The following is a 17,136-nucleotide window of genomic DNA, read 5'->3' on the forward strand; positions in this document are numbered from 1 at the left end:
AGTAGAAAGAACGTCATTTTACCATAAACCGTCCATAACCAAGTGACAGAGGAGAGGTGGAGAAGTGAAAAGAATCAGAATAGTTGTCCAAGAGGCAAGGACCACTTGTGGAGAACGGCAGAAAGACCTGGAATTAGTATATATATATATATATATATATATATATATATATATATATATATATAAATGTGTGTATGTATATATATATATATATATATATATATACAGTACAGACCCAAAAGTTTGGACACACCTTTTCATTCAAAGAGTTTTCTTTATTTTCATGACTATGAAAATTGTATCTACCAGGAACTTTTGAAGACTTTAAAGAATTAAAGACGATGTTTGTGTAGAAGAATGGGTCTAAATCATACCTGAGCAATGCATGCTAATAGTTTTTGGCATCTTAAAGCTGTCATTACCATGTTATTTCACATTATTATACATAATTTAATTTATGGATATCTATGGTTTGATTTCTTTGCATGTTTGAATTAAATGGGTTGTTATCAATCTGGTGACAATTTCATGTCAATAGAACTCTTATAAATATATTAACTGATAAAAATGTTGGCGTGTTCAATACTTTTTTACCCGCTGTATCTCAGGGAAAGCGGACCTGGGTAAAGAAACTTTCTGGGTATAGTGATCAAATGAAAAATGCATTGTTCAAGAGGGAAATTTTCTTATTCAAAATATTTCTCAGCATCGTCAATCATTTTGGCACACACTATATTTTCATTTCAAATGTTTTTTTTTTTTCCTATTGGGGAAGTGAAGGCTCATTGGTTAAGGGTCTAGGTTACTGATCTGCAGAGCTTAAAGTGGGTAAAGATGTTACTGACCTGAATCCAGGGTGTTGGGGGTTAAAAGTGAATAGTGGTGAATAAGTGCTATATTTAAACACGATTTGTGCCTTCATCATCAGGGTGAGTAAGCAAATAGCTGTGTGTGTGTGTGTGTGTGTGTGTGTGAGAGAGAGAGAGAGAGAGAGAGAGAGAGAGAGAGACGGTGTGTGTGACGAAGACAGGGAACAGACAGACTCTACGTGTGTGTTTGTGTGTTTGTGAGAGAGAGATAGAGAGAGAGCCTGCGTGTGGGTGTGTTTGTGTGTGTATATGTGTGTGTGTTTGTGTGTGTGTGAGAGAGAGAGAGAGCGATAGTGTGTGTGTGTGTGTGTGTGTGTGAGAGAGAGAAGAGAGATAGTGTGTGTGTGTGTGTGTGTGTGTGTGTGTGTGTGCGCGCGTGTCTGTGAGTGTGCGCGCGCGTCTCATCAGCCCCTATCAGCTTGTTCAGCGCGCGCTCACGCACAGAAATGGCACCGCTGGACTTGAAAGGTGTTTTCCTCTCCGCGTTTGATTACAAGACCGAGAAATACGTCATCGCCAAAAACAAGAAAGTCGGCGTCCTCTATCGACTCCTGCAGCTCTCAGTCATCGGTTACATCATCGGGTAAGGAAATGAGCGCTTTTATTGAGAAGAAAGCTTACATTTCAGCAGTCTGCGCGTGCCAGAGGTTTCCTCCTGCTTTCTAACATCATGTCCTTCATCAAGCAACGTGTCAGGGTCGACTTCTCCCAGCTTCCTATATAACTAAAGTGCATGATCTCAAGACAAGACAGTCATGACGTCAGAATGCAGAATGGGTGTGTTTAGGAAAACAAAGCACTTCCTTATTTGGGAAGTGGACTAAACTTGGACATAAGGTGTGTGTGTATATGTGTGTGTGGTTATTGGAGTTGCTTCATGTGATTACTGTCCAGGTGGGTGTTTGTGATTAAGAAAGGCTATCAGGAGACTGAAGAATCGCTCCAGAGTTCGGTCATCACTAAAGTTAAAGGGGTTGTCTTCACAAACACATCGGGCTCTGGACCCATGCTTTGGGGGCCAGAAGATTATGTCATCCCTCAACAGGTGAGACTTTGTGTGTGTGTGTGTGTGTGTGTGTGTGTGTGTGTGTGTGTGTTTGTCAAGGTGCTTGGTTCAAATACATTTTGTCCTGCACACATTTGTGGTAGAGCAGGACAAACACCTAACATGGTTCAGGATGAAGTACACTAACCATGTAGTTAAGTTAAAGTAGAGATACACTAGATAAAATATTAAAGTAAAAATGCTTCCTTTAAACTTTTACTTAAGTAAAAGTACAGTGGAACCCGGTTATGTCGATGTCCTAGGGGGTCGCCAAAAGACATCGAGGTAACCGATGATCGAGATAAACGAAAATCAATATGGCGGCAGTATATTAACGTGCTTGAAATTTCTTTAGTTTTTGAAGGGTTTTTTAAACAACAGCGTTGCCGCGATTTGTTTGATGAAGGCATGCTATAAAAATACATACAGTACATGTTTATCTGTCAGGAATCCACCTGCCACGCCCCCTTCGGCCCCCTTCAGCGTGTCAGGTGTTTTCTCGGCCGCTTTTTTCTGAAGCTCCGCTTCAATCGCGCACATATGGTGCTCGTTTATCACCATCACCAGCTCCTATTTAAACTTCCACACTCTCACTGTCCGTTATTGTTGGTATATGTTGGTTCACGGTGGTCGTTGTTATCGCGCATGCGTATCCCGGTACGTGTCTTCCCACCGGCACTCTCTCAACGGCTGCTCTTTTCTTCCCAAAGCACACCGCGGATTCCCCCCGATCCTGCCGGTGTTCATTCTATGATTTTGCTGCTCATCCCACGTTCCGAGCCGGCAAGCGCGGTTTTTGCCTCCTGTTCATCGCATAACATTTAACAACAAAAGGCATATGTGCACTAACTAACAGCAGAGATTCACCAGTATACAATACAACACCTGTAGCAGCTGTAAGGCTTGATTTTTCCACCACTTCCGTGAGTTCTTCTGCGGCTGCACCGAGATAACCGATGTTAAATGGCAAATTTTCCCCCCCTTGTGCTCGAGATATCAGGGTTCGGCGACATAAAAAAAGTCGACATAACCGATAAAAAATGCTTAGAAAAAGCAAGAATTTGGCGATTCCACTTTAAAAACGTCGACTTAATAGGGTTGTCGAGTTAACCGAGGTCGAGATAACCGGGTTCCACTGTATTTGCCTTCAAATGTACTTAAGTATCAAAAGTACTATGATTTATTATGGCTATAATGTTCTTATTATTATTACCGTCACAAGACTCAATCAACTCAGTTTATGTGAAAAGACTCTGTTACTCTCAGCACATTGATCTTTTAATAAAATTATATTAATGAGTCAAAAACTGATTGATATCTCTAACAATTATCATGAGCACAAAACCTTCGTTTTAGCGAATTATAAAAAGATCACGCAAATCAGGCCACGGGTGTTGTGGTGCGTTCGAGTCAGGAATTTCTTCCATTATTTCTTCCTCTCTAAATGTTCTTCAAAACAGAGCGTGCTCTCGATCCTGCTTGGTGACTTGCTGCGTGTTTGACCCCTTTTTATCCGCTCATAAAAGAGATTTGATTTTAAAATGTAGTGAAATGAACCTCAGTAAATTACAGATACACAAAAAAAGATACTTCAGTACAGTAACAATTACGTTTACTTTGTTACTGTCCACTACTGATAATAACTTTTTTTTATCCCAATGTTTATTTCTTCAGGGTGAAGCAGTGCTGTTCATAACCACAAATTTTATCACAACCCCAAACCAGAAATTAGGATACTGTGCTGAGGTAAGGCACAAACAAAACTTACTGACCTACAGCGCACAAAGCTTTCAGTTTTAATATAGAATTATGGCTTATTGACAAACACAATAGGATGCCTGACTTTCCCAGCCATATGAGGTTCTTTTCCGAACTGTTCCCACAAATGTGGAGGTACATAATAGTATAGGATGTTTTAGAAAGCGATACCTAAACGTGTTCCGGCATGTCCTTCCAAACAAAAAGCGAGCTTCGTGAAAATATGGTTTACGTGAGTGGAAGATCCTGAGTGGCCTTGTTTTAGAGCTCTGACCTCAACCCTACTGAACACTTTGGGATGACTGACTGAACCCAAGGCCTCCTCACATCACATACATCAGTAGCTGACTTTAATGCGGTTGTGGCTGAATGAGCACAAATCTCCACAAGCTCTCTACAAAATTTAGTGGAGGTTATTATATCAGTGACTCAATGTGGAATGGGATGTTCAAAAGCACATTCTAATCTTATGATCAGGTGTCCACACACTTTTGTCCTTATAGTGTATATGTTGGGAGGTGGAAGCTTAGTGGTTAAGGCATTGGACTTTGGATCTGAAGGTTATGAGTTCAAATCCCAGCCACATATTGGCTAATAATCAAGGCCCTTAACCCCATAGCTGCACACTTGTATGGAGATAAAATGTAAGTCTCGTTGGATAAGGGCATCTGCCAAATGCTGTAAAAGAATTAAGATAAAAAAGACTTTTCTTTAAAGTCTAACTGGCCCTTGTGAGTATAGAGAATGTTGTTGCTGGTGTCAGGTTTAATGTTTAGTAGCAGTTGCTTTGGTGTCAGTATCAATTATACATAAAGTGTGTTTTGTTTTTTGTTTTGTTTTTTCATTTCCCCTAACTATTAATCTACTTAATTCCTCTTAGACACATTGTTTTTTGCTGTCACCTCCTGCCTGGCACCAAAAAAATGACCCTGTATATAGAAGACCAGCTTAAATAACTCACCATGCTTTGTTTTTACTCAAGCCAAACCCAAGAAGCCAATTGGTAGTAGCTGCTCCGACAACAGCCTTTTACATTTCCTCATATGGTCACAGTCAGGCTCTTCTTCAATCATAGTGTTTATTAGGTCATGCAAACGCTCCTGCGTGCCGTGATGACGGACAATAAAACCCTATCAGCTATAAACCCTTTCGCTCTAGGCTTCAGAGATGATAACACATAAGTTCATGTATATTTTTAATCAATCGAGCACACTCTTTTTTTTCTTTTCATAGAGTGTTAGGGTGCTTGATGGTCGTTGCCATGGGAATGAAGACTGCACAAAAGGAGACACCGTGATAGCAGGCCATGGTGCGTACTACTACAGAGTTTCAAATAAATCCGTTCATTAATGATGAGCACGAAACATTCTGGCTGTGTTTGCTCCCATCAGGGATTAAAACAGGACGCTGCTTAAAGAAAGACACAAACTCGACAGGTACCTGTGAAATATACGGCTGGTGCCCCATTGAACGAAGCAGCCGACCAGAGTAAGAATAAATGATCTCAACACTGTAGCAGCGTTTCACAGGCTCAGAGAACACACCACTGATTATTAATGAATGACATTGCTGTCTTATTAAAAGTGCCATATTTATTTGTACCTGATACATGAGGAAAAGCAGAGAGTCCTTGAAATTTGAGGTCATTAGTATTTTCCAAATAATAATAAGCCAAACCTTCATTTGATATTTTTGATAAGTTTAGCTTTTTATGATTGTACATCAAGGCGATGATTTTTGTGCTTGTTGTTGAACATTTTGCTTTAAGAAGTTTTGTGTTTTGGTAGTGTGCCTTTATTGGGAAAAGCTGAGAACTTCACCATATACATAAAGAACTTCATCAGATTCCCCAAGTTTGACTTCTCAAAGTGAGTCATTTCCTTTTATAAACTCTAAACATTAGTAATTATATAAATTATAGAATATATGCATTCCCAGAAGAAATCTCAAGAGACAGCTTGGACTAAAACAGAAGCCATAGACGTCAATGTAAATGTCTAACTATGTGTGTACAAGGCGGTGTGTCCTAGTTTTACTTCTTTTTAGCATACATTTGCATTTTCTAAGATCAGATAGTGCTACTACTTTGAATAAAGACCCCTAAAAGTTGTATTGAAATATAACTCAACTGAATAGTATTACATATTAGAGTTCGAGCGATAGTGGTTAGAATGTACTTGTCGATAAACGATTAATCAATTGAAAAATGGATACTGTATAGAAAAACAAACATAGCGATCATTACAAACATTAAAAAAAAACACTGCAGTATCATGAAAATGTGCTAAATGAAAGAAATATTAATATAATCAATATATTCATAAATATTAAGGAATATAAAAGACATGCATTCAAACTGAAACAAAAAGTAACGCCACAAATAAATAAAAACAATTACAGGTTGAAAAAACAAGAAACTTCGAACAAACAGCAACTGATGGTGCAGTGATTCACCTTTAGAGGCCGCTCTCGCGGTCGCAACCCAGAAAAACTAAACTAAAATCAACTAAAAACTCGGTATGGATTTTTACCGATAGCTGATAGTTCAAGCAGTCAACTATTAGTGCAAAAACGATGGATCAGTGTACCTTTATTACATATTGGTCCAATCATCTGATGGTTAAGTTTTTTTTAATAATGTAACGATTATGTGATGGCTCACCGATCACATCTAATACATTATTACATGATTATTAGAGTCTATTACCCATTTTCTCCTTTAATAGAGCTACATGTTTTGCATTGTATTATCATTTTGTGACACATTGTTAGTCTGTTTATTTTAAAATGAATTTTATTTTTAAATAAATTTTAAAACTCATTCCTCAGATCAAATGTTTTGGAAACGGCAGATGACACGTATCTGAAGAAATGTTCATATGATAAGCTTGCTCACGCTTACTGCCCCATATTCCAGCTCGGTGATATTATTCAGAGGACTGGACATGATTTTCAAGATGTGGCTGTCCTGGTGAGTATTCAAACTGATTCTAAATCTTTAAAGGCTTATAATTATCGATCATTTTATACACTGCAGCGTTAGAAGGAAAAGTCCTTCTAAAACATTATCTTGGAGAAAATAAAATACACAAAAATGCGATATTTGTTTTTTTAACTATATAGTGTATATACTAAAGTATACGCAAAGGTGCTACCCAAGCGATTGGGAGATGTACAGTTGACTACACATGATACTATGATATATATATATATATATATATATATATATATATATATATATATATATATATATATATATATAGTATTTCATTTGCACCTTTATATACACTATATAGTAAAAAAAAAAAAATTGGAATACCTGACAGCCACATGTCTCATATAACATCCAATTCCAGATTTAGTCCCCTTTACAATTATAGTAACCTCTATTCTTCTGGGAAGGATTTCCACTAGGTTTTGGAGTATGTCTGTAGGGATTTATGCAAGATGTTTAATGGGGTTGAGGTCAGAGCTTACTGTGCAGGACACTTGTGTTCTTCTATTACAAGCTTGACAAAGCATGTCTTGTAGAAACTCACTTTGTGCACTGGGGCATTATCATCCTGGAATTAATTACAATTTCAGTAAAAGAAAATAAATATAATTTGTGCTTCTAACTTGGTGACAACATTTTGTAGAAGAACCACGTATTAGTGTGATGGCAACACACATCATCTTTACAGAAAAAGGTGCAAATAGTGTATCATTAAAACTTTATCCTAAAATTGTTATTCTAATTATGGATCCTTTATGTACCTTATTTTATCCATGTTTCCAGGTGAGAGATATATGGTTATTTTGTACCATCAACAAAATAAGTAAAGATATAAAGATAGTAGTTAAGATGTTTCACTTTTGATTGAAAAGTTTATGAGTTCAAATCCCAGCCCCTCCAAACTGGCACTGCAGGTCTCTTGAATACCCTCAACCCTCAACTAGGCTAAATAATAATAATGAGTGTCTGTCAAATGCTTTAAATGTAAATGCAAAAAGATACAAAAGGCAGGCAGGAAGATCAGCACAACTCTAGTTCTCTTAGAAACCAATAGAAATTGGGGCCATCAGTGGTTTGTGCCATTTGCTCCATTCAAGTTAAAGATTTATGCTCAGCCTTCATGTATACGTGCCACACTTTCTCTATCTCAGGTTACAGGTCTTACTAAAAGCACAAAGCATTTTTGGCATTTAACACAAACCCCCTATCCATACTGACTGACAGAAGTGCTTTGAGGCATCTATCAATAAATACACCATGATACTTAGCAGGAGTAAGCCCTGCCCACAGTTCACACCCTCAGGGAGACTAGTTTTGATTAGTCAACTTATTAGCATAGATAAACGGATTGCTGATTAATTGAGTAATTTAATTTTAAGGTTTTGACGATTAATCGACACCAATAGTTAAATGCTGCAACTATCGACTATTGGCAAAAATCCATAATGATAGTTTTTCCGGCTTACGGTCCGCTGTCATAATGAAAGTGATCTCGAGAGGCAAATCACTGGCGCCACTTGCTGTTTTGTTACTACACGGCGGCACGCTGCACAGAGAGCGCTATGGTATATTTATTACAAATAATTTATTAATGATATAATTAGATTTATTTATTATTTATTATTATATTTATTTTCTTTAGCACATTTAATAAACATTTAATCAACGATTAAAGTTCAATACAATTTGACATGGATTGTTTATTGTTTTTTATCCAGTATCCGTTTTAAATTATCGCTTGAGTTATCGGTTATCGGCAAGTACGATCCAAACGAGCTATCTGTATCGGTAAAATCCACCATCGACCTCTAATCAACAATACTAAAATCTAAATCTACCTTAGTCAAAAAGTCTGAATCTTACCTTACCAGTAGAGAATAAAATCAAGATATGACAACATAAAGCACACGTGTGATGATAAGACACAAGTTACTTAGAGTGGGGTAAATAAATACAGTGGAACCCCGTTGTACGAGCATAATTCGTTCTTGAAAATTGCTCGTAGGTCCATTTGCTTGTATGATCGAACAAATTTTCCCCATGGGAATGAATGTAAAAGTGATTTAATCGTTCCGAGAGCTCATTCGATCGCTTATTTCTGCACTTAAAAAGTATTTGTAGCCTGTTTTTAAAAACAAATACACCACAAATGACCCTTATATAAACATAATTTAACACTTACTCATGTGGTAGTGGTTGATTGCGAGTGTGAGACGCGCACCACGCTCGTAACCTTCTCGGTTTCCATGTAATTCTATTTACTTTCGTTTTCACAGCACCATCACTGATTTTCTTGGGAGACATTTTTCAAGATTTCTAGTGAAATAAAAATATAAAACTAAAAAAAGTTACTGTGGGAGAACGTATGAATACGGGAATAAGGAACGCCACAACAGGTCAGGTGCAAAGGCTTCACATCCACTTATTTTTATTTTTTTTGTGTCGGTCTGCTTAGTGCCCCATGCAGCACGTCTCAGGCGCGCACACACACACACACACACACACACACACACACACACATATATACACACACACACACACACACACACACACGCTCTCCTCCCTAAATGCACCCTCCGATCACTTGAAAAGAGAGAACAATCATTAGGTCACGTTAACTTCAGGTAAAGCAATCCCCTGCCTATCTGCTCCCGGACCCGCCCTCCATTCACAAACCGCCGCTCGGCCACGCCCCCGCTGCCACAGTTACGTTTTTGCTGCACTAAACAACGACAGTGACCGAGTGATACGCCATCAATTAAGCGACTGATGTGACCCTCCGCCAAAAACGGTGAACCGGCAGCGTGAGTTTGCTCGTGCCTTCGAAATTTGCTCGTGAAGCGGTAAAATTTTGCGAGCGAGGTTGCTCGTATCTCCGTTTGCTCGTACAATAGGTTGCTCGTACAACGGGGTTCCACTGTATTTGATACACTGATTTTTTTTTCCACTTACAAAGAACAGAGAGATATGTTATTTTTATCGTAGGTACACCTCAACTGTGAGAGAGGGAATCTAAAAAAAAAATCCAGAAAATCACATTGTGGTCTCTTTCGGCTTTTTCCATTAGGGGTCGCCACAGCAGATCATCTGTATTCGTGATCCGCATGTTTGATTTGGCACATGTTTTACGTTGGGTGCCCTTCCTAACGCAACCCTCCCCATTTATCCGGGCTTGGGACCGGCACTAAGAGTGCTCAGGCTTGTGCAACCCTAACGGCTTGGGTTCGGTTCCCTGACCGGGAATCGAACCCGGGCCACGAGAGCGCCATATCCTAACCACTAGACCACCAGGGAACCTAAAAAAATCACATTGTATGATTTTTAAATAATTAATTTCTATTTTATTGCATGAAATAAGTATTTGATACAATAGAAAAATAGAACTTAATATTTGGTACAGAGACCTTTGTTTACAATTACAGAGGTCAGATGTTTCCTGTAATTCTTGACTAGGTTTGCAGACACTGCAGCAGGGATTTCGGACTACTTCTCCATACAGGTCTTCTCCAGATCTTTCAGGTTTTGGGGCTGTCGCTGGGCCACACAGTGTTTCAGCTCCCTTTATAGATTTTTTATTGGGTTTAGGTCTGGAGACTGGCTAGACCACTCCAGGACCTTGAAGTGCTTCTTACGGAGCTACTCCTTAGTTGCCCTGGCTGTGGGATTGTGGTCATTGTCATGCTGGAAGACCCAGCCACGACCCATCTTCAATGCTCTTACTGAGGGAAGGAGGTTGTTGTCTTCTCACCAAGCTGTTTGCCTATTGTCCTGTAACCCATCCCAGCCTTGTGCAGGTCTACAATTTTGTCCTAGTGTCCTTAGACAGCTCTTCGGTCTTGCCCATAGTGGAGAGTTTGGAGTGTGATTGATTGAGTTAACGAGTTCAAACAGGTGCAATTAATACAGGTAATGAGTGGAGGATAGGAGGGCTTCTTATCTACAAACTGAAAGGTCTGTGAGAGACAGAAATACTTGCAATAAAATGGAAAAAATTAATACAGTGTGATTTTCTGGATTTTTGTTTAGATTCTGTCTCTCACAGTTGAGATGTACCTATGATGAAAATTACAGATCTTTCCATTCTTTGTAAGTGGGAAAACTTTAAAAATCGGCAGTGTATCAAATACTTATTTGCCCCACTGTATCAGTATGAGCTATCTGCTGGGGCTACCAACAGTGCTCAAATTGAGGAGGGGGTATCTGGGATAAGGCATTAGGGACCCCCAATAACAAGTAAAAATACACTTAGGGGGGTCCCCAAGATTATTTTAGTAAAAAATATATGAATTACACATCTGATTAGATGCAAGCAGTAGGGATATAGTAAATTATCGTAAAATAACGGTAAAATAACGGTAAAATATTGTGAATTAATTATTTACAATCATTCATGTGACATAAGCATGTTTATTTAAATAGTTGTCAAGTCTCTTGAAAATGCAAACACCTCTACATCTAAAAACCGCCATGTGCGTGATATTATTGACTGCTTGTTTGGTGCCGCTTCATAAAGCCAGCTATGAAATGAGAGTAATAAACCGCCACTTGGGAAGAAAAAACTTGCTGACTTTTTTAAGGGGTCATTTTCACTTTCTGTCTTTCTACTATATTTATTAACTCCATGTCAGGGGTTTTGTTTTCAACATAAATTTAAAATTTTTATTATTGCTTAGACGAAAGCAACCCTCATTTGAAGCTAGTAGCCTATATTTGCAGAAAGAATTTGGCAAAAATCCAGTACATATTTGAGCAATCGTGAGGGCTAAAGGTTTCTATTTTCAACTTGTCTGTGCAAGATTGAGCAAAAATCACAATCACATTTCAAATTTCTGTTGATTTATTTTACACAGTGATCAATCAGCTGCATTTATGTTGAAATCCGTATCGCTCTAAACTCTGGTGTTCGTCCAGTTCTGCGTTATGCATGCTGCCAAAACCTCTCTTAATAACAAAGTGTAGACACGAATCACAAGTAAATAACAGATTCACTGATTATAACGTAACTTTGTGAGATTGCGATGATCTGAGATGAGTGACAGTTTGTTAGTGATGATAACGGGAGTGCTCTTTGTTATTTTTTATGCGAATCCATTTAGAATTTGCATAAAACTTTTGTTTTTAGCTGCTAGGACCACCACATAGATTAAGCTGCAATGAAATTGTTGAAAAGAGGTAGGTCTTCAATCGTCACTTCAAGATAGTCAGGGACTCCGCTGTACGAACATCTAGGGGAAGTTCATTCCACCACCTGGGTGCCAGAACAGAGAAGAGCCTTAAAGTGTCCTTACCTCTCATTCTGAGAGAAGGTGGTACCAGTCGAGCAGTGCTGGAGGATCTCAGACAGCGTGGTTCAGTGAGAGATGTGATGAGGTCTCTGAGGTAAGAGGGTGCTGGTCCATTTTTGTCCTTGTAGGCAAACATCAGTGTTTTGAATCTGATACTGGAAGCCACTGAAGGGAGCGCAGCAGTGGGGTGGTGTGGGAGAACTTGGGCAGATTAAACACAAGTCGTGTAGCTGCATTTTGGATCATTTGCAGTGGACGAATAGCGTTCAGGGGAAGACCTGCCAGCATAGAGTTGCAGTAGACGAGTCTTGAAATGACAAGAGACTGAACAAGCACCTGGGCAGCCTGTGTGGACAGAAATGGTCGAATCCTTTGGATGTTGTACAGAATATATCGACAGGAGCGAGCCACATTAGCGACATGTGGGAAGAAGGACAGTTCATTGTCCATAGTTACCCCTAAGGTATTAACAGTGGCTGAAGGGGAGAGCAGAGAGCCATGAAGTGTTATTTGGAGATCTTGACCTGGAGGTGAATCACCTGGGAGTGAGTGTGATTGATAACCTGTAGTCACTATATATACAGTACAGACCAGAAGTTTGGACACACCTTCTCATTCAAAGAGTTTTCTTTATTTTAATGACTATGAAAATTGTAGAGTCACACTGAAGGCATCAAGGGCTATTTGACCAAGAAGGAGAGTGATGGGGTGCTGCGCCAGATGACCTGGCCTCCACAGTCACCGGACCTGAACCCAATTCGAGATGGTTTAGGGGTGAGCTGGACCGCAGAGTGAAGGCAAAAGGGCCAACAAGTGCCAAGCATCTCTCGGGGAACTCCTTCAAGACTGTTGGAACACCATTTCAGGTGACTACCTCTTGAAGCTCATCAAGAGAATGCCAAGAGTGTGCAAAGCAGTAATCAAAGCAAAAGGTGGCTACTTTGAAGAACCTAGAATATGACATTTTTCACTTGTTTCACACTTTTTTGTTATGTATATAATTCCATATATAATTCCACATGTGTTAATTCATAGTTTTGATGCCTTCAGTGTGAATCTACAATTTTCATAGTCATGAAAATAAAGAAAACTCTTTGAATGAGAAGGTGTGTCTCTTATGGTGATAATCTTATTGAGATCTCTCTCTCAGAGCTTACTCAGCTTCTGACACCACTCCAACCTTCCTGTTGGCTCAAAGACCGTAATCCCCCTGTTCTGTATGGAGAAAAGGAAATTCATGACCTTGCTAAGCATTTGGGAGTACTAACCAGAGCTGCTGTTGGAGTATAGTTTGTGCAAACTTGATGGTGACAGTCCTGGGAAGACCATTAGAGGCTGATTACTGCTAGCAAAATCTACCTGGCTACATCAGCTAAATGTGAACGTGGATTTTCTGCCATGAGTGATACTGCTAACAAGAGGAGAAATCGTCTAAAGGACAAAAGACTTTCTTCTGTCCTTTTCTAGACATCAGTAGCCCTCCAGTAGAGCAGTTTGACCCAAAACTGTTTGTGCTCTCTTAGCTGAAAGATAGCCGTCAGCTGTCAACTGCAACCAAGACAGGAAGGCCACTATGGTCTGTTCTAGGTGGAAAAGTTACACATATATTCTTTCCCTGACATCGCCTAATAACTTTGCCATCATTTTAATGTTTTAACTAATAAAAAGGTAATTAAACACTTTCACAATGTTTTGTTTTACAGTGTAAATAGCTGAATCTGACAGAAAAACCCCCACCACCCCAAAAACTGGGGACCCCCCATAAGACTTGACTCAATTCGAGCACTGGCTACCAACCTTCTCTCTTTTGTTAGCTGATGATCGACGAAGGCCTACATAGACTTAACACAGAGTCTTTAGTAGCAAACTACTCAAATATTTGATCGGATAAAAAAATACACAAAGAATGAATAATAATCTTTGTGCTTTTAGTCTTTTCGCTAGCTTGCTCATTAAAAAATCTATCAAAAGAGATCATTTGAGTTTGACACTTGTATTAAAGGCTTTCTTGTGACTTGCTACCAGATATTTAGACACATGACTAGCTCTGTGTAAATTAGCGAGGCATTTTTTGAGCATACTTCATACCTGTATGACGACAGTAGCCTCCTCTTTATGTAGGGAGGAGCAATAGGAATCCTCATAGAGTGGAACTGTGACCTGGATAAAGGCTACTCAGCGTGCCACCCGAGCTACAGTTTCACTCGCCTGGATATGAATGCGACTGCTAATGCAATCTCATCGGGGTTCAACTTCAGGTAAACATTTTGCACCATGCTACGCTATGAGAAGTGTTTATTAATGTTAGACTGACATCATGTTAGTCATGAGGTAAAAACCCCAGCACTGCCAATGGGGACTATTATTGACGTAAATGTAAGCAACTGCTTAGGATACGGGCATCTACCAAATGCTGGAAAAACCTGACCTTGTGAGAAGTCTCCTGTAACAGATTTGCCTCTTGTTAACAACTTTCTCTTTAGATATGCACACTATTTCAAAAATGATGACGGAGAGACCCACAGGACGCTTTATAAGGTCTATGGGATTCGCTTTAATATCATGGTTCATGGCAAGGTATGCAGCAGAAATTCTTATCAGTTCTTATCTTTGTGCCAGTCTCAGGTATTTGTACTTAACGCAGTTCAGTTTTAACGCTCTGTCTTTTTTTCCAGGCTGGAAAATTTAATATAATTCCAACAATCATAAACATAGGCTCGGGCCTTGCTTTAATGGGTGCCGTAAGTATTCCAATCTAAAACACCTGATAAGTTGTATAGCCTGTTCTCTGATAGTTTGTCTAATAGAGTTTGCTCTCAATTTATATATTTATTTTCAAGACTCTGTATCTCTAAACGCAGAGGAATTTGAATAAAATGCTTTATGAGGTACCTGACAATCTTAGCAGCGAAGCATCTATGCTAGTGCTGTATACGAATCCCACACGACCCTGAGTCTCTCAGCCCTGTGTTCAGATTGTGCTTAGACTCACTTAGAAGTCACTTGAGGTAAAAGCATCTGGTTAATATCATGTGAGGTTTCTTGTTTCTATCTCCCACAGGGGGCATTTTTCTGTGACATGGTTCTCCTTTACATGATGAAGAAAAGCACCCTGTACAGAGAGAGGAAATTTGAAGCGGATCATAAGTATGCAACGCAAACACCAACCCCAAAGTAATTCTGCATCTACGTGTGAAAATAACGCATACAGCAGGGGTTCTCAAACTTCAGCCCAAATTTATTGCGAAATAAAATTTACACTCAGCATAAAGAGAAACGAGCTATTTAAATATACACTTTATTCTTAAACACTTAATTAATATTTGGGCTAATTCTTGAAGACATACAGTCTTTTATTCATGAATGTTCCACAGACATTTTAGGTCTAAGTTGACATTTTTCCAGTGAACTGAAGAAAACCAATACATAATTATTATATTAACATGCTGGTGGATTGTGATTTCCATCGTTGTAAAAATCTACGTTGATTCCTGATGACCTAACTTGTATTGCCAATAGTACACTGTATGTTCTTTGTACTACAGTTCTGTTAAAGTCTTGATGGGTCAGAAGGTGTTGAATAATGTTCTACAGCAGCACTTTGACCGACAGTAATCACATGTTAACAATAATGTGCTGGTTAATATATTATTGTTTCTATAGTAACAGGTCACTTATGGGGACGGCCCACATGATTTTTAGGCTAATATGATTATTATTAAAATAAAAATAATCCTTGATATGATATTAAGGTTTTTGATGTTATTTCTTTTATTGTCCATACGTTGTAATAGCAAGTTCCCCACTATAAAAAAAAAGTATGCAGAATTTTGTAATCTGAATCAGGAGCGCTGTGCATTCATTCTGCTGTTTCTATTACAGTATCTCACAAAAATTAGTATCACTTCTAAGGGACAATATTATATAGAAATAAAACTTGGATATATTTTAGTCAGTGTGCAGTTTGTATAGCAGTACAGATTTACTGTCTATTAAAAATAACTCAACATACAGCCATTAATGTCAAAATAACTGGCAACAAAAGTGAGTACACCCTGAGTGAACATGTCAAAACTGTGTCCAAAGTGTCAGTGGTCAGTATTAGAGAATTGAGAGAATTACAATTAGAAAATTGTACTCAAAGCACCAAATTTTATCTGCTCTAATACAAGATACACAAATGTGTATGGTCCTGACAAGCACAAAACAACTGATAAATAGGACATGTGGCTTTGAACGGTTACATGACGTACAGGTTTTATCACTTAGGGTGTACTCACTTTTGTTGCCAGCTATTTAGACAATAATGGCTGTATGTTATTTTCAGAGGACAGTAAATTTGCACTGCTATACAAGCTGCACATTGACGACTTAAAGATATATCCAAGTTTGATTTTTACTAATATATAAGAATTTCAGCGAGTTTGAAAAGGACCGAATTGCAATGGCTAGACGACAAATCCAGACATTCTATACAATTGCGTGCCTTTAACTTTATGTAACAGGTTTCATAAAGAATCACATATGGCTGAAAAAGTCAGGTGTCCCAATACATTTATGCATTGTGGCATTGTAGCGTATATTTATTTGTATAAAAGCACGCAAAAAGGTGTTTATTCCTGACTTCTGTGAGGTGTGTTTGATCTGTGTGTTCTACACTTTTTTCTCCCAGGAATGGAAATAACAACAGAGAGAGTACAGACAAGTCAGAGGAGGCTATGAAACAGCCATCAGAGCTGGAGAAACTCACAGACTCAACATCTGACCAACACATACCAGGAATAACAGATTTACCCAAAGGACAAATGGACAAGTCATCTGACTGACAAATAGTATTTCCTATGGTACATAAACTGACTTATAGACAATAGCCATAAAAACCTGAAGCAATACAGAATGCATTTTTATGCACTGAACACCACGGCTCCATGTGTCTTTAGCGACCTGAAGGACCTTTGTGATCACTATGCGGAGCCAAAAGCTATGCAGTACTTGAAGACGGAAGCAATAACACCTTGTGTAATTTCATTTGACCTTTGGTGTTTATTCCAGTTACTACAGATGAATAATCAGCAGTTATTTATTCCTGCACCGACACTTTCAAATGCACTGCGATAGAATGCCTTTAACAAATGTGTCTAGATTTGGTCACATGCAAAATCTCTACTGTTAGTCAAAACTACC

At 38.7% G+C, this 17,136-nt stretch overlaps 1 protein-coding gene across 3 annotated transcripts; it reads left to right on the forward strand.

The window, feature by feature from the left end:
- The first annotated feature begins 1,194 nt into the window (after positions 1–1,194).
- Positions 1,195–16,868, forward strand: p2rx8 (purinergic receptor P2X, ligand-gated ion channel, 8). Of its 3 annotated transcripts, none has more exons than XM_046863013.1 (12): positions 1,195–1,452; positions 1,764–1,914; positions 3,589–3,660; positions 4,906–4,981; positions 5,064–5,160; positions 5,460–5,540; positions 6,502–6,643; positions 14,074–14,210; positions 14,436–14,529; positions 14,628–14,693; positions 15,014–15,099; positions 16,625–16,868. In XM_046863013.1, the coding sequence occupies exons 1-12, from the start codon at positions 1,316–1,318 to the stop codon at positions 16,776–16,778; spliced, it is 1,293 nt and encodes a 430-aa protein (XP_046718969.1). In that variant the 5' UTR covers positions 1,195–1,315; the 3' UTR covers positions 16,779–16,868. The 3 variants fall into 3 exon arrangements, with proteins under 3 accessions (XP_046718969.1, XP_046718970.1, XP_046718968.1); XM_046863012.1 differs by having other exon boundaries at positions 1,196–1,452; positions 15,014–15,126; XM_046863014.1 differs by lacking the exon at positions 15,014–15,099.
- Positions 16,869–17,136: the final 268 nt, after the last annotated feature.

Source organism: Silurus meridionalis, chromosome 12 (genome assembly GCF_014805685.1).
Source record: "Silurus meridionalis isolate SWU-2019-XX chromosome 12, ASM1480568v1, whole genome shotgun sequence".
NCBI classification, from domain to species: Eukaryota; Metazoa; Chordata; class Actinopteri; order Siluriformes; family Siluridae; genus Silurus; species Silurus meridionalis.